This window comes from Poecilia mexicana, unplaced genomic scaffold (genome assembly GCF_051168715.1).
Source record: "Poecilia mexicana isolate PSO_F unplaced genomic scaffold, ASM5116871v1 scaffold_6, whole genome shotgun sequence".
Taxonomy (NCBI): domain Eukaryota; kingdom Metazoa; phylum Chordata; class Actinopteri; order Cyprinodontiformes; family Poeciliidae; genus Poecilia; species Poecilia mexicana.
The window spans coordinates 22,301,920-22,318,837 of NW_028263375.1; the positions used below are offsets into that span (position 1 = coordinate 22,301,920).

Consider the following 16,918-nt stretch of genomic DNA (forward strand, 5'->3'; position numbering starts at 1 on the left):
ACATCGATTTAATGAGGAGCCTGTCAAAGGCTTTTCTGGTGTTGAGATAAATACAGAAAAATAATAGGCACTGGTTTTATAGCCACAACTGCCATTGCACTAAAGCTTTATGCACTAAAGTGTTTCCATTCATCATTGTATCTCCACAGTAACTACAGTCAGACCCATAGTGATTTTCTAATTTGGTCTTCACACTTGATACACATTAAAGCACTTCTGTGTCAGTGTATAAGGAGTCACCTTGAACTTAATTTGACCAATCAGGCGTGGCTGCTGCAATCATGATTCAGTAAGATGCTCCCATGCCTGCACAGAGCCAGCTGTTGGGGAATCCAATCTGGAAGTCCAACAGCAGATTTTACACGTGAGTCATTATCAAGCTTTGATCCTCGCTCCTCACTGAATGTTAATTAATATCGCAGCAAAGTGCTGCTTTTTCCCTGCAACTTCGATTGCCGTTTTTTTTCGTCACTAAAACATGGCACACCTGAGCGAAAACATGATAACACAACAATCAGCTTAGTTCCAGGGCCCGCGCTCAATTCATGAATGGAGATTTATACAGCAGCTGCACTACAGCAGGGCAAAGGAATGAACTGGAATTCTTTCTTTTTTGCATTTTAAAACAATATCATTTTACCTTTTGTGTCTTAAAACAAGTTACAGCAAGCCATTTTATTTTCCTAAGCAGAGAGATTTTACAAATTTAGAGTTTACAGTTTCAACCTTTTATGTTCCAGATTTTAAAGACTCTCTAATTGTGACTTTCTGCAGCTGTATCAGAAAATGTATTTCTTTTACTACTGTCTTCCAGACTCATCAGCTATGCAGTTCTACAAACCAAGCAAACAAAAAAAATGTCATCACAGACTGGAAACAAACGTCACAATTGCAACTGCACTGATGCTGGTTTAGCATCAGCTAATATTCGATTAGCTGGCGCTAATGCTGCCGCATGTAAAGATTGTCCAACCTTTCCTAAATACCTTTAAAACACCAAACTAGTTCCTTAATTTAGCTCTGAATCAGGCACCAACTTCAGCTGTATCAGCTCCTCAGTTACTGTAAACACGAGGTGTTTTGTGGATAAATTATTGATTATTTTTCATCCCCTAAACTGTGCTGCCCTGGGCCAGAAACTATAGTAACTTATTAAAAGTTGCAATGCACAGACATCATTCATATTTGTACAGAAATCCTATCTGGAAATCAGTGTTAAATTCTACAAATCTCTCCCCTCAGCTGCAGTGCAGTGGCTCTATGGACCTCCTCTGGTTTTCAAAAAGCTCTGCAAGAGTTTTTTAAACGGTGCAAACCTACTTCAATATGTTGCACTTTTCAACTCAAATAGTGCATCTCTGCAAAGGTGCAGATTATAGGCATACCTAAGACGGCTTTCGTGTGGGTCAGCACTTTCTGTACCATGCTGCTCATTCCTTTGAATTTCAAATTTCATCCAAATACACTGGGCTCTTCTAAATGTTCATTTCGGCTCAGGATGGTTTCTGTTTCTATGTTGTTGTTGTTGTTGTTGCCATTAGTGAGAAGTTAGTCTTAAAAGTGCTGCGTAGCATTAAGAGTGAATAAGCTGCAGACCACAGCAGAGAGCTATATTTGAGAAATATCTCTTTTTGACCTAAACCGAATCCTCAGAGCGCATAATACAGTTACCGGCCAAGCACAGGCCTGCACACACATCCACAGCTACATTCTCACATAAGCACCAGCATAATTAATTTATGATCCAGTCCTGTGATTTATTTTTGTCCCTATCTGACCTTATGTGCAGCTTGAATGTGAAACGTCCTGGAGGATCTGTGGTGCTCTGCTCAGCTGAAACCTCAGCTCGATTCCTCCTGGACGGCGCATCATAACCCTTTATTTCTCTTCCAAACAGCTCGGCTCCTTCACCTTCCTTTTCTACATCTTTTTCTCTTATTTCCTTCATGTTTTTTTTTTTTTCCCTGCTCATCCCCTTGGATCATCTGAAAATAGCAGCCAAGGGAAAAGTGGGTCAGCTGCCATAGAATATACTGCATACACTGAATTCATTTCTGGGTAACGCTACAATTTGTCAAACTACTGTACCTCGAACAGTTTTATGTACCGAAGCAGTTTTCTTAGCAAACAATGCGAAGGTTTATAAAACATAAGGCCTCGCGTGAAACTGCTGACACAGACCGATTTTTACTATAAAACAACTTTTTGAGGATTTTAAGTGAGGGCGACATGCAGAGGATAAAATCTGGAAGGCACACAATTCCTCAAATGCGATAAAATTTCATTTAGAGCTATAAAAAATATATTAACGTTCAACTCATGGACTTGGACTTGGTTAATATTCTCAAGTTTTTCAAAGATATTTTTAAGGGAAAAATAGAATCGTTATAATCTAAAAGCGCAGTCTGCATCCTGAGTGAAACATCTACAGCCCCATGAAGACGTGTTTCTTTTTATGTTTCAAATCATCAAAGATCAACCAAGTAGCTGCAAAAAACAAATCCAATTTTTGTTATTTTATTCACTAAGAGATACACTGATCTACACCAGCCATGTGCAAGATTATTTCATTTCCTGGTAAATCGTGAATTAAATGTGACTCACCACATAATTGGAAAGCTGAATTCAGTTTTGTAAGCTAGACCTAGGCCTGATTACTGCCAAGAAGAGCTGCAAAGCCATTTCTAAAGATTTTGGACTCCAGTGAATCACACTGAGAGCCTTTATCCACACACAGAGAAAATGTGTAAAAGGGTTGAATCTTCCCAGGAGTGGCCAGCCTTCTGAAATTACTCCAGGACAAAGTCATCTACTCATCTAAGAGCTGATGAAAGACCCCAGAACAACTTCGGGACTTTTCGAAGGACATGGTCAATGTATAGGACGCATGCTTCACTGACGGCAAAAAAATCAGAAGTGAGTGAAATTAGATGGTCTTGCCTTCAAATTTATTCCCACCCTTATCTCTGTGTATTTCAATATATTACTGAATTTTACTTATAAGATCTTTTGGTTTCCTTCTAATAGTCAAACATGGAGGAGATCAGGCCTGAGAAACACGTGTGACTGTAATTAAAGACTAAGAAAAAATAAATTACAATAGACAAAACCTCAATCATTAAATAAGTAAAAATGGCACTGAAGAACAATGTTCAACATGCAGATCTTGTAAAAGTAAAAAAGATCTGACTGACAACAAAGCAAGCGAAAGCATTTCTATTTGGGCTCCTCTTTTTCAGAGAACTTGTTTGTTTTCAGCTGTAAGCAAACTCGACTCATGTGGCCCAGTGGATGATCTAATTATCTGTTATGTGTTTAACTAATATCATTAGGCCAAATGGGCCCCATCTAAACAGCACAGGAGGAGTCTGCTGAGGCGGCTCCAGCATTGCAAAACAATCAAGAGAGGGGAGAGTATGTGAAAGCGTGGAAGGGGAGAAAAGCGGGCAAATACACACAGATCAGTGCTTTATACTTTAAAAATCACTTATTATAATCGAGAATGAAGGACTGTGGATACGTGTGATTTAAATAGGGCTCATGTGGAATCAAAAGCTTGAGTAAAAAATAAAACAAGAACAAAAATGTGTAACATGATCTCATTGCTTTTACTTAAAAACAAAAATGTAACCACTGACACTGAAATAATCTATTGCAACAAAAAAAATAGCTATGTAATGAATGTTTAACTACATGTTGATCGATGTGGGTTATTTTCCCTGTTAGCCAGAACCCAGTCTGCTGCTTTCTTCGCTTGTAGGAACCAGAGGAATAGCAGTTCGCTCCAAAATTCATGTAAAAACACATAAAAAGTGACTTTAGGCTCTCCCTTAGTGTCCAAACCATGACTGTCTTTGATTTGTTTTAAAAACTTTCAGTCTTTTATATCAGTGTGAAGGAGTTTCTCAAAGTATGACTACATCAAGCATAAAAACTCAACTTTTTGCAGCTGCGTGGGATCAAAGCATAAGATTATATACACACACACACATATATATATATATATATATATATATATATATATATATATATATATATATATATATATATATATATATATATGTGTGTGTGTGTGTGTGTGTGTGTTACATGAATTAGTCACTTTAATTCTTTAATTCAAAAACAAATATTACTACTTTTGTCAGTTGTAAAGCGACATGAGATTTAGTGCAGCAGTCTTACCTCCATAATTAGATTATCATAAACCTGTTGAGTTTAATCAAGAAGGGGAAATTTTGAATCAGCACAAAGAAAAAAACAGCAGGTTTAGGAAAGGCTGCACTGTCTTCTGAATATTGTGGGATTTTTTTTTTTTTTTTAAATTAATTTTGGGACATTTTGGCCCTGCTTTACTTGAACAATCTAATGTTTTAAACTGCAACTTGTTTTTATAATTGTTGTTGCGATATCAAAGTCATTATACAGCTGATATGAGCTGTTACAAGCATTAAACTGGTCTGTACTGCAGCATTTACAACAAGAACATCACTGGGATTTCCGTCAGAGAGCTGCCTCCACACCTAATTTGTCAAAGTTTGGCATTTGAGGGGATTCAGGAGCCCTGAGCAGCAGAGTTAAATGGTCTTCTGATGGGTAATCCATCACTGGGGCTCCTGGACTTCAGATTATCCCACAAGAAGATAAATGTGCATCATTTTCAGATCTTAAACATGCCTTTTGGCGAACATAAAGACATCTTAAAATCGCCGTCTAAACCTCTGGGTTGGATATTGGTAAGGCGTTATCAGATTTGACAAAACTGGTGCTTGTTTTTGAACATCACTGTTTATCTTCCCAGGATTCAAGTGTCCTGTCTGCTCCAAGTCTGTGGCGTCCAATGAGATGGAGGTCCACTTCATCATGTGTCTCAGCAAACCTCGTCTCTCCTACAACGGTGAGAAACGTCTCACGACGTTCACATGTTCTCATTTGGAGGGAAAAGTTAAGCTTGGGATACACAGGGAAAATGGTGTTGTTTGCATAACCTTTCATTTTTCTTGCTTGATTTCTTGCATGTGTCCTGCTGCTGTACAGCTAAATATTCACAGCGATGTGGGTGGGTTATTATATCGAGTTAGTCCTTCCAAAGCACCTTAAATATGAATGAGATGAAAAAAATTAAAATTCATAATATATTCACGGTTTGATTCTACGCAGATAATGTATTCAATTAAAAAAAAAAAAAAACGTGCAAACATACAAGCCCACCTGAGGCAGCAAAGCTACTTGGTAACTCATAACTTCTTGTGTTTCACAACTTATTTTGGTGCCATGTGACCCGAACTATGTCTGATCATTCTCTGCCCCTCGGTGTTTTTCTACTGGAGTTGTTGTAGTGCTGCAGCAAGTGTACCTTTTTGCTTAAATAAAACAGAAGCACGTGAATAATGCTGAATAAGCTCTTCGTTATGGTACTGAGTCATCAAGACTTGGAAAGAAAATACAAATTTAATCCAAGCAACGGTATCACTAACCTCTTAAATTTGTCCTCATTTTGTCAAGCCACAGCCACAAACCTCCCCGTTTTTATTTATTCCCTGTTTTATTCCAATTTGGTATCATTAGATGCTATATGTGTTGCTAAAAAAGTGGAAGAGGTTGGGAATGTTGGCATCCCAACATTACAGAGCTGTACATGTAAAGGATGTCGACTTTCTGCAGTCAACAGCTGCAGATCCTGAAACTTTCTTTGGCCATAAATAGAGCTTCAGGGAATGGGATCTAGAATTGTACCACTCATAGTGGCAGCATGTTAGGGTTGCTCTGCGTGGTTAGTTCTGATTTGTTATGTTTGTAGACATTTGTTCATAATATTTTTGGTTGAGGCATTGCACATGTGGACAGTTATTGCCCCCAATGTCAGATGCTATACAACTGGAAGATTTCTTCCTCTTATTCACCGTTGGATAGTTTTGTTTCTACAGCTGGGAGCAGCTCATTAGCATCTCAAAAAACTCAAATAACACCTGAACTATGGCATCCTCAGGGATGACCCCAAATCCCTGAGGAGCTACAGGGGAGGCTTCCTAAAAGCAAAGTGAGAAAGAGAAAGTTCAAACCGTTTCTTCCATCTATGGTAGAGGGTAAGGAGCATATCCCCAACTCCAACATGGCTGGCTTTCTTACCATGTGACTAGATGGAGTTCTTGCCAACAACTGATCAATTGGCATGTTACTGTGGCGTGTTGCCTCTGCTGCCCAGAAAGTGAGCTGATAGCGTGGCATGATTGTTATGAGACTGTCTTACAGTAACAGTCTTCAGTCAGAGGTCTCTTCAGAGCCGTTGCAGGACTGGCTGCTGCCAGAAATCCTTCCTGCCCACAGCATCACCGTCCACAGCAACACTTGAGGATTCTTGGGATATACGAGTTATGACAACGTTAAATTTCCCTTTAGTATAGCCAAAGCACGTTTGAATTTGAATTGAATTTGAATTTATGCATCCAAGCCTTACATCCCTTAATGCAATGCGACACATCAGACACATTGCATCTGATCCAAAGCCAGCGTAGCAGTCTACTAGGCATGCTGCGTCTGGATACCAGAGCAGTGGATATGCATTCTCTGGAGCAACAAATCATGACACTTGGTCTGGTAACCTGATGGACAAGTCGCTGAATGACTCAACTGACTGCATTGTGTAGAATAGATGGTTTATAGTTGTGTGGCTGTTTTTCAGGAGATGAGCTTGGCCCCTTTGTTCCAGTAAAAAGAACCCTTAATGCTTCAGACGTTTTGGACTATTTCACGTTTAATTAATTTAATTAACCATTTCTGTTTTTCATGGTTCACTACTGGGCTCTTCTGCTATGTTGGCTGTTACTGTGTCCATACTGCATGTCCTGTTAATCTTGTTTCAGTGCTTCATTTCTTTTGGGGTTCTGTTTCAGTCCGAATTGTTAAAAATCTGCAAGTTGCAGCTTTACATTAAACTGCAGATACCTTGCCGTCAATAACTTTGAGGGCCGATGCTTAGCTGAGTCTCACCGGCATTTAACACTGGAAGAGTGAGGGAGCTGACCATGTCAGAGCATTTTTCATTTCTGTATTGATCTTCTGTGTGTAGTGCTGCTGTGTGTTGCTCTGTTAACTGTCTCTGCACCGCCACGCTTGGATCTTCCTGTTATCTAATAAGTTGACTGACTCAGTTTCATAACCAGAAAGTTGTTGCATCTCATTCTGTTTTTTTATTTTTGTTATTATTAGTAGATTGATACCTGGATTTTGTACTTTTCAGACTGATAAGCCATGCTATGAGATTCAACATATTGAGTTTGTATTGAGTTTATTTCACCAGTCTCCTGCATCTGTCTGATGATATTGTTTGTCAGCAGAGGGAAGCGTGAAGTGCTGCTAAATGTCCTGGTTTTGGACTTCATAAAAGTCAGTGGACCGACACCAGCAAATGACAAGAGCTCAAGAAATAACTATTGACTTTGGAAGGAGATGGCTCCCCCTCTGTGTTGAATAGGCACAGCAGGTTAGAGGGAGCAAGTTACCAGACTGGGATTACACAGCATTATCCCCCACCACACTGATGGAGCTGCTGGCCCAGGCCACTGTTCTCATCCCAGTGCAAGGCTTGTGAATCCTATCAAGGTGGAAGTTATTACTGTTGTGTGCCTTTTGTCTTTTAAGCCATAATTTTTCCTTCCACTAAACCTTTCACCGAATGCTTTTATGCATTACTGCCAGCTTAGCAGCCTGTTTCTGGCTGCAAACTGTCAGGTCAGCATTCTTTGCGATGACAGCGGAGACGAGAACATAACATTTCTGTTAAACAACTCCTTTTTTTTGATATTATGAAACAGAATAATTTTTCTGAGAAGCTAACTTTTGGGTTTTATTAGTCATAAGCCATAATCATCAAAATGAACATAAATAAACATGTGAATCATACCATTCTGAATCAACACAAGTTTCTATTTTGAAACTTTTAAGTAATATTCTACTTTTTTGACATTAATTCTTTTGGTAAATTTAAGGATAAAGAAAACAGTCAGTGTAAGCTACAAATAAAGGAATCTACACCCACAGTTGAGATAACGGAAAATAAAGAAGCACACAAAGCTGGTGCAGACTTCCTGTCTGCCATCCAGCCACCTGCTTACACCAGTAAACACACTGCTGTTAGTTATGATCTGCCTCTGTTGGTTGCTTGGAGACGCAGGTCCCAAATGTTTATTGCCCCACAGCAGCTCATTGATTGACACTTCTCCAACTCGCCGGCTGTGGAAACGGGCGTCTGCTGGGGTCACCTTGTCGAGGCCTCTGCATCATCTTGTGCTTCTGATCCTAACGATAACTAAATCATGTGATGTAGTTTGAGGCGGGGAGTGCAGGGAGGCGATCTTACAGTTCCACAAATAGCTGCCAGTGTGGCCCACAAGGCCAGTGCAGTAAAACATAATGTAGGTTTGAAGCCTCCAGCCAAATCTGAGCTGAAGATTGAGTGACACAGGCAGAGAGGGGAGAGTGAAACTGTCTTAAGCTTGATGGGATCCGGAGTGATGGAGTACTCTGATGCCTGATAACGGACGAGAGGAGAGAGGGTAAAAGGAGAAGCTCTCCTGTAATTCCTCTCATTTTTTTTTCTGCATCTCCTTTCCATCCTGTCGCTCTTTATTTCCAGCCAATTACACTCTGCAATTTCTCCCTCTGCTCCGTGAGTCCGTCCGTCTGTCTACTCCTGCCATCCAAATTTCCTCCTAATTTCTTTGTTCCTCTTTTATCTACCTTCTCCTCTGTTCTGTGTGGTTTTTGAGACCCACCGAATGAAACGTGCTTATCTTGTTTCCTGGGATGCTCAGGGGTTTTATTGCCAATCACCTGGGTTGTGTGGTGTGTCACACATCCACATTTTTCAAACAAACAAACAAGTCTGTGGTGTCATTTGATAGACATATTCCCACTTTTTGCAACCGTTTCAAAAATATTCTTAGAACTTTGGTTCTTCTTCATTCATTTCAACAGCACAGAGTTTAAATTTGAGTATTTTTCTCCACAAAGTAAGACTTAAAAACATTAGCCATGTTGATTTTATTTACTCCAATTGGTCAAGACGATGCGGTAGTGATGAGTAAACCAATTTGGTCTTTTTTAAAGTTTGACTCAACTTTTTTACCGTTCTAGAGATTATTACTGTTGTTTGCAATACCAGCCAATGACATGTCAAGTTGCATCAAGGTATTCCAGCTTTTCAAGCTGCGGTTTCTTTTGAATATTTTAGATGAGCACAAAAAAACAAAAATTTGCAGTCACACTCCACAGAAGGATCTGGGAATAGACACTCCTGCAATACTAAACAGAGAACAGGCAGGGCATCATCTAAACTTACTTAAAAATGACAACACTTTAGTGTATGAAAATGTTGGTTTTTAGTTAATATTATTGTGGTTTTGAACATAAATATAATCACTATTAGTTACATTATCAACATTAGTAGTAGTACAAGTAGGTGCCTTAAAGTGTTTTTCATTTCTTCTATCATCATCATCACACACTGTTTTCTGACTTACAGACTGCAGCTCAGACACACAATTTCCCTAAAGTTGTTTATGCAAATGTAGACAATACTGTAAGATATTTTAATAAACTTTTGAAAATATTACTGTATTTTCCAGACTATGGAGCTATAAACCGCACCCACAAAGTTTTTTTTTTTGTTTGTTTTTTTTTTAACTGGAAACGTACACGAATAAGCCGCTGGTATCTCCTCCGCTCTCGGTTTTCCACAAAGACGCAGTAGAGGGCAGCAGAGGGCTGCGTCCTTAATAAATCTGCTATTGAGGACGCAGCCCTCCATCTCCAACGCCGAACCATGGACTAGTTCACGCCAAGCTTAGCGGCTGTCGATCTGTACTGCCAGATCCATAGCCTTCAACTTAAAAGCTGCATCATATGAACTTCTTCCTGTGGTTTGCATGATGAGGGGGTATGAGTTTGAAGAAATTTCTCCGTCGTGCCTGCTGCTAGCATGTGCTTCTTAGAGTGGCCTAGTCAAAGACTCAAGTCCAATTGAGATTTTGTAGGAAGATTTGAAAATCTATACTCACAAGGTCTCCATTCAGACTCTGACTAAACCTGACCTTGAGGAAAAGATGGGGCAGCAAAAAACACTAACAGCTCTGTTGTTCCTGTGAAAAGTGTTGGGGAATTAATGCAAATGCATATTCATTAGTTCAAAACTACAAAAGTCAACTATTTAATTATTACCCACTACTTTCTCTTGGTCTATCACGAAAAAACACAATAAATGCATCAAGTTCTGGTTGTGAAATGGCAAAATGTGACAAGGACTGCGAGGCGATGTAGCTTAGTCTTGTTGATGCAACCACTGCACTGTACTTCCAGGTCATTGCAGGGGTAATGCCACTTTTAATGAGGCGGATGCCAAAAACAGTTTCTGCAGACACTCACCAGTTCAAAGTTTAGGCTTGTCTGAATTGCCTCAGGTGAAACTATCAAAGACCTTGATCATACCTTCAATTTTTCCTGCATCCTGGCACAGGACAACACTTCTGAGCGTAGTTCAACAGCTGCTGCTTTCATCCACTTTATAGCGATATAAATAAGATATAGCTGAAGGTAATCGATTTGCATGAAGCGTAACTATCGGGGTGGGCTTTGCTGGGTTCATGTGTGTTCAGTGAGAGCCGTTCCCAAAAGTCAAATTTTATATCTAAAAACTTGATTTTAGACGGCTAAGACTTTATTTTATTTTTAAAAAATAAAATAAAATAAAAATAACAACCCCCCCCCAGCAACCCTTCAGGACTTGGGGGAACTGGTGATTCAGGTCACTGATGTCTGCAGATGCTGAACGATCCTGTCGAGTGAATATAAACCAAAACGTAGAATGAGCGTATCAGCCATAAATCTATGAAATAAAGAATTGCAGCCGTTCTGCCTGCAAAAGGGGGTCCAGCCCTGTAGTACAGTAACAAACTGGCAACTGAAATATTTTGAGTTTATCACAGTAACCTCAATATATATATATATATATATATATATATATATATATATATATATATATATATATATATATATATATATATATATATATATATATATATAAATGTATATATATATATATTTTTTTTTTTTACTGCTGACCTAACACAAGTGGGCATTTTATTATTACCTGCAATTCTTGCACTGTTTTGGTGTGGAATATTTTCATGTACTCATTTTTTGTCATGGCAGTTAAATAGGAAATAGAAGAAATGCATGTCACTTTGTGATAAGGAGTGTTAACCACCTGAGAAACACAAACTTGTCACAGTGTGGGGTCGGGGTGTTGGCATATTATATCTTGAAGAGTTAGAATCTGTTACTGATCTGCCAAAGCAGAGAGATCATAAGATTGTTTTTATGGTATGCTGCATGCAGTGCAGTTCTTTGTTTTGGCCCAGTTTTGTTTTCCTCCCCAACAAACAATGACAGGGACGAAACAGTTTGTCTTGTTAGTTAGCCTTATTAGTTCAACCTGTTACCAGTGTGGACTATCAGCATTTTAGCTGCAGGTATAAGTCCAGATAACAGGAGGAGTCTGAAAAGTAGAGCATATATTTTACTTTTTGTGTTAAAATAGCAAATGAACTCAGAAAGCGTCCTTCAAAATAAGAGCCTTAACCATATTGCTTACTCTCTGAACCTCAAATAGCAAGTACCGTATTTTTCGGACAATAAGCCGCTACTTTTTCCCCCACGCTTTGAACCATGCGGCATAAAACCTGGTGTGGCTTTTCTGTGGATTTTTCTTCAACCACCAGGGGGCTCTTTAGCAGGAAGTGAATCATTGGAAGTCAAAATTGGAAATCAAAGAAGAAAGTGCTGATTTTCAGTCTAACACATAAATATGCTTTGATCTAAATGCATACTTCGTAGCTCTGTTTGTATTGCAGTGGGTCAATGTCCTGCTGAAAGGTGAACGTCCAATCATAGACATTATTGTCCCAAAGTCTTCTGCTGCCTCCAAAAGGTTTTCTTTTGTATTTAGCTCCGTCCATATTTCTTCAGCTTCTTGTTTGAAGAAGAGAGCTGTGATTGTTCAACTTTTGGGAGTTTTTTTTTTTTCTTTTTTACATTGTTAGTTTTCCTCTGACCTGATTTGCATGCAGGTTACAAAATATTAAATTTTTGTATCATCTGACCAGCCTTCCTTCTTCCTGTGACCGCCACATGGCTTATCTCAAACTACAAACGGCTCCTCTTATGGGTTTATCTCAAGAATGGCTTTGTTCTTCCAGACAGGCCAGATTTGTGGAATGCATAACTAATAGTTTTCTGTTGGCAGATTCTCCCTCCTGAGGTGTGAGTCTCTGCAACTCCTCCAGCTTTACCATTGTCCTCTTAGCTGCTTCTCTGATTTACACTCTCTCTGCTCGGGCAGCCATGTCTTGCTAGGTTTGCTGTTGTTGTGCCACACTCTTTCCATTTCCAGAGCTCTGTAAGATGTCCGAAGCTTGAGATGTTTACAATCTAATTGTGCTTTAAACTTCTCCATAACATTCTTCCTGACTTCCCTGTTTTGCTCTTTGGTCTTTGCGATCAAGGAACAAAGACGGTTTCTTTCCCAATGTTTTCTAACAAATCTAAAAGGTCTTTACAGAACAGCTGGATTTAGTCAGACTTTATTCAAGGCAGTGAGTTCATATCTATAATACACTTTTAAGATTTTAAATCAGAAATTAAAAAACTGCATCTTTTTGCAATTCCCGCTGTTGTGAGTTGTTTTATTATATTAGATCCCACCAAAAAATTCATCTACATGTAAGGTTAAAATGTGGCAAAATATAAAAAAGCTTGAAAGTTACGTTTACTTTCGCAACAGACTGTATGTGCAAGATGTAACTGCAATGGTGTGGAGGATTTCTGAAATACAAATCACAAACATATCTACTAATTGTAAATGTTTGTCTACAGTAACTTGAAACAAATGTCATTTCTCGGGGTTTTTCTTTTAATATTTTTTTTTGTCTACATGCCTGCAGAGTGCAGGTGAGGTTCAAGGGTAGCACAAAATCCAAGTGAGGTGACTGCTGGATCTTATCTGGGCTTCGGCTTTCAGTAATGATATTTTTAATGTGTCCTGCTAAATATAGCACCTTGAGCACTTGCGTGAGTGGCGTGACTGAGGGGGCCAAAGACATTTAAGTCAGGAGGGCCAGTGTGGAGCGAAAACAGAGCGAACGCATAAGGGAGAATCAGGTGAAGCAAATGCAGTTTGCCTCCTGCAGCTCGGGCCACTGGAGGACAAAGACAGACAGTAAAAGAAGGAATTTAGTGCTGTGATTCAGGAAAGCAAAGAGCAACCCCTCTAAGTCATTATTGATGTGAAGTTGCTTGATGCCAAACGTCTGCTGGCAGGCAGGAGAGACAGCTGAAAGTCAAGAGGGAGGCAGGTGGGTGAGGAGAGAACTAATGAGCTGGAGACCCAGAAAAAGAGCCCTCAGATCCCGTTTCATCCAATTCTGATCAAACGAAACAGAAGACGGACCAGGTTTAGCGAAATGTCAAACACATCTTTCTCCATTCACTTTGCCTACGATCTCATCGGTAGCGAGCGGCTACGGTTTAAGGGTTTGCTGGAAATGACGTGACTGTTTCAATGTCTCAATCATGATCTCTGTAAACATACGGCTCTACTTCTGCACGGTTCTCAACAGATGACACAGCACCTCTAGTGTTGTACAGAACTGCTTGGCTTAGGGAACCTCGGCCTCATCTTTGCTTTATGCAAATGAATCAAATGGTTTGGTTCTGTTTCTTTAATCAGAACACGATCTTCTATATGTACTGAAGCAGTTCATTGGCAAAGCAGATGGACCCGTGGTTCTCTAAATTTAAAAAATTGATTTTTTTTCTGCTCAGCATTAACATTTTGACAATTTATGTTTGGTGGTAAGCTCAAAGTCTCTGAGGTTGGACGGCCTTGATGCCATCATCCCTCCACAGACTCCCTGTTAGTTGTTTTTTAAAAGGTTTTGTTGGCTCTAGTGGCCTTTATTTGAAGGTAGTTTGACAGGAAACAGGGGTAACAAGAGAGAGGAGACATGTGGCAAATGTTGCCAGGCTGGGAATCGAGCCTGCAACCACTGCCATGAGGACTAAGGCCTCAGTATGTGGGTTGTGCTTTGCCCCTGCGCCACCACAGCACCCCCCTCTGTTGGTTTTTAGTTGAGGTATTCTGGACAGGTTGCCAGTCCATCATCGGGTAACACAGGACAAGTTAGAGAGACCAGTTAATTGACCAGTCATGTTTCTGGACTCCGGGAGGAAGCCAGAGTACCCAGAGAGAACCATGAATTTTGCACACTGATATTCGTTTTTTACATTTGTATAATAAAACGTTTATTATTCAGTGTAAATTATTACCGAAGAGTTTCAACCTGAACAGCTCATCCAACCAAAATTCTAATTTCTATCAAGCATTAGGTATTTTACTTGTTTTCTCTGCTCTTTTGCTCTTTTTTACAATTAATATTATTATGTTAGTCAAGTTATCATTGATTTTAGATTCTTTAGGATTTTTACACAACTTTAACAAATGTGGAGGGCTATGTATGACACATGTATCCCCAATTATATGTTTGACTTGCTTTGTATAATTGCACACGATCCGTCATTTTGCACATTCGCTGAATGGTGTATTGATCCTCCGAAGAGCCATGGAGATTTTCCTGGCCTCGGTCAGGTGGGGGTAACCAGGACCAAGGACGACTCGTTTGATGTAGCGTTTTGTTTTAAAGCAAGCAGAGAATTTAATTTATGAGCAACTTATTCTCTAGAATTTCACACTGTGTGAGCACTTTATTAATCTCGGCGTACCTTTACTGGGTCACGCCACACACTGTGCTCAGGCAGCCTCACCTTTTAATGAGATGTTGGAAAACATCTTACGGGGCTCTGCGCTACATGACCGGATTGTGTTATTTTTGCAGCTTTGCCAACGGCAGGTTAATATTATGAATCCTCCCTTCTACCTCAAGATAAGCTTTTCTTCTGGATGCAGGGTAAGTGCACGAGCAGCTAAAGTTTTGGAAAGACATTCAGAAGGCTATAAGAACTATAGATTACCAGAGTAAAGAATGTGGAAATTCGGGCTGTGTCATAAATTTTGCACACTAACACTGGCTAACTGGATGTCCTGATTTTAGACTTTAGACTTGATTGTCCCAAAGGGGAAATTCATTTCCACCAAGCTACCGCTGCACTCCCATCATCAAATAGACAATAACAACCACATGAACAATAACAAACGTGCCCTGGCTGAAATTCAGCGTCGAGAGCAAGGTAAACCCATTTCATCTGTACAGATACTTGAGCTGGATTGTCTTAAATTACTGATTAAAGTCAGCAAACTGTCTGTTTTATTCAAACCTGTGGATCAATTAAAAAGTGATTTCTGGTGGTTTATTTTACTGTTATTAAAACATTGATCGAATTACTTGTCCTTGTACTTAAAGAGAGACTCAGTCATCATTGCATCATTCTCTAAATGTGGGCGCCTCGACTGGCGCCGCACAGCTGAGCAGTTGTTAGTGCTGTCGCTTTGCAACAAGAGGGTTTTAAATCTGGGACAAACATAGAGGTTTGTATGTGCTCTATGTGTCCTCTAGCTGCTTTCCACATTCCCAAAGTATGCGTGTTAGGATAATTCATCACCAAATTCTGAATGCACGTGGATGCTTGTTTGTACTGGTCATATTGGAAATGGATGCTTGTCCAGATTAAGTTAATGAAATGTTGATCTGATTTGCTGCTCTTCGTCACTACAAGTAACACAAAAATCAAGTAGGATTTAGTATGGGTTCTAAGGCTGGTTATATTGCAACTAATTTATTCACTAGAAATCTTTTCTTTCTGCACACATGACATTTAGGTTTAGGTTGCAGCAAAAGCTGGTTTGAAAACATTTTCCACTTGCTTCCTCCACACGTCAGCCCAAACAGAGATTAGACGCCTTTATTCCCATCTTGGTGTAGCCTGAGAAAAGAACAGGTTTGGATTATAGATAGACTTAAGATTTTGACCCCAAAATATCTTATCATTGTCAGATAATTCGATAAGGTCAATGTTAATTTATTAATTCTCACTGCACTTAAAAAAAAAACAAAAAAAAACATTATGATATATTAGAAAACATTGCTATATTTTGCCTCTGGAAATGAACAAAAACTACATCTTTGCATGACAGAAACAAGCCACAAAAGACTTTCAGTTGTATTAGTTGAGGTTCTACAACAGGGGTCCCCAAGCTACGGCCCCCTGAACAATGCCAGATCCGGCCCGCCTCCTCATACCAGAGAGCATTCAGTGTTTTTTTTTCATATATTGTATTTTCTGGTTTATATGTGGATTTTTCTTCAACCATCAGGGGGCTTGAGCAGATGTGAAACTAACTTTCCCTCAATGGAATATATACTAGTCAGTCCCAGTCACCGTTTCACTCACGGTTTTTTCCATTTGCATTCTGGGTAAAAATCTATCTAAAAGCGCGAATGTGTCGCGCGCACCCCCCCGTCGAGAAGAATTTTCTAAGGTTTCTTTCTCCAAAAATTAAGACCGGCCCCCGACCAGAGAAAGTAACAGCTATGTGGCCCCTGTTCTACAACATACATGCCACACTTTTCAGATTTCTCTTTTTGTTTGATTTTTTTTTGTTTGTTTGTTTCGGAAAACCCTGCCTTTTTCCTTCACTTCAGTCGTGTTTCGTCTTGTACGTTGAAGTTTATGATAGTGAAGTGACAAAAATGTTAAAATGCTCCAGGGTGATGAGTACAGGTTAAGTCCCATGTGGTTTGATAAGCACGATCCTTCTGTATAGATCATTCAAGTCTCTGTAGCTGCTGATCTTCATTTAGTAATGTAGTGGAGCGGATAAAATATTCTGAAATACATTTTCTAGTAATAG

General features: G+C 39.5%; 1 protein-coding gene across 1 annotated transcript in view; it reads left to right on the plus strand.

Annotated features, from left to right (window-relative positions):
* Window positions 1–16,918, plus strand: part of znrf1 (zinc and ring finger 1) — a 43,925-nt gene that overhangs the window by 22,874 nt on the left and 4,133 nt on the right. Inside the window, exon 2 of the mRNA XM_015010523.2 lies at window positions 4,799–4,894. Within this exon, the coding sequence (XP_014866009.1) occupies window positions 4,799–4,894 (96 nt within the window). The remainder of the gene's footprint in view (window positions 1–4,798; window positions 4,895–16,918) is intronic.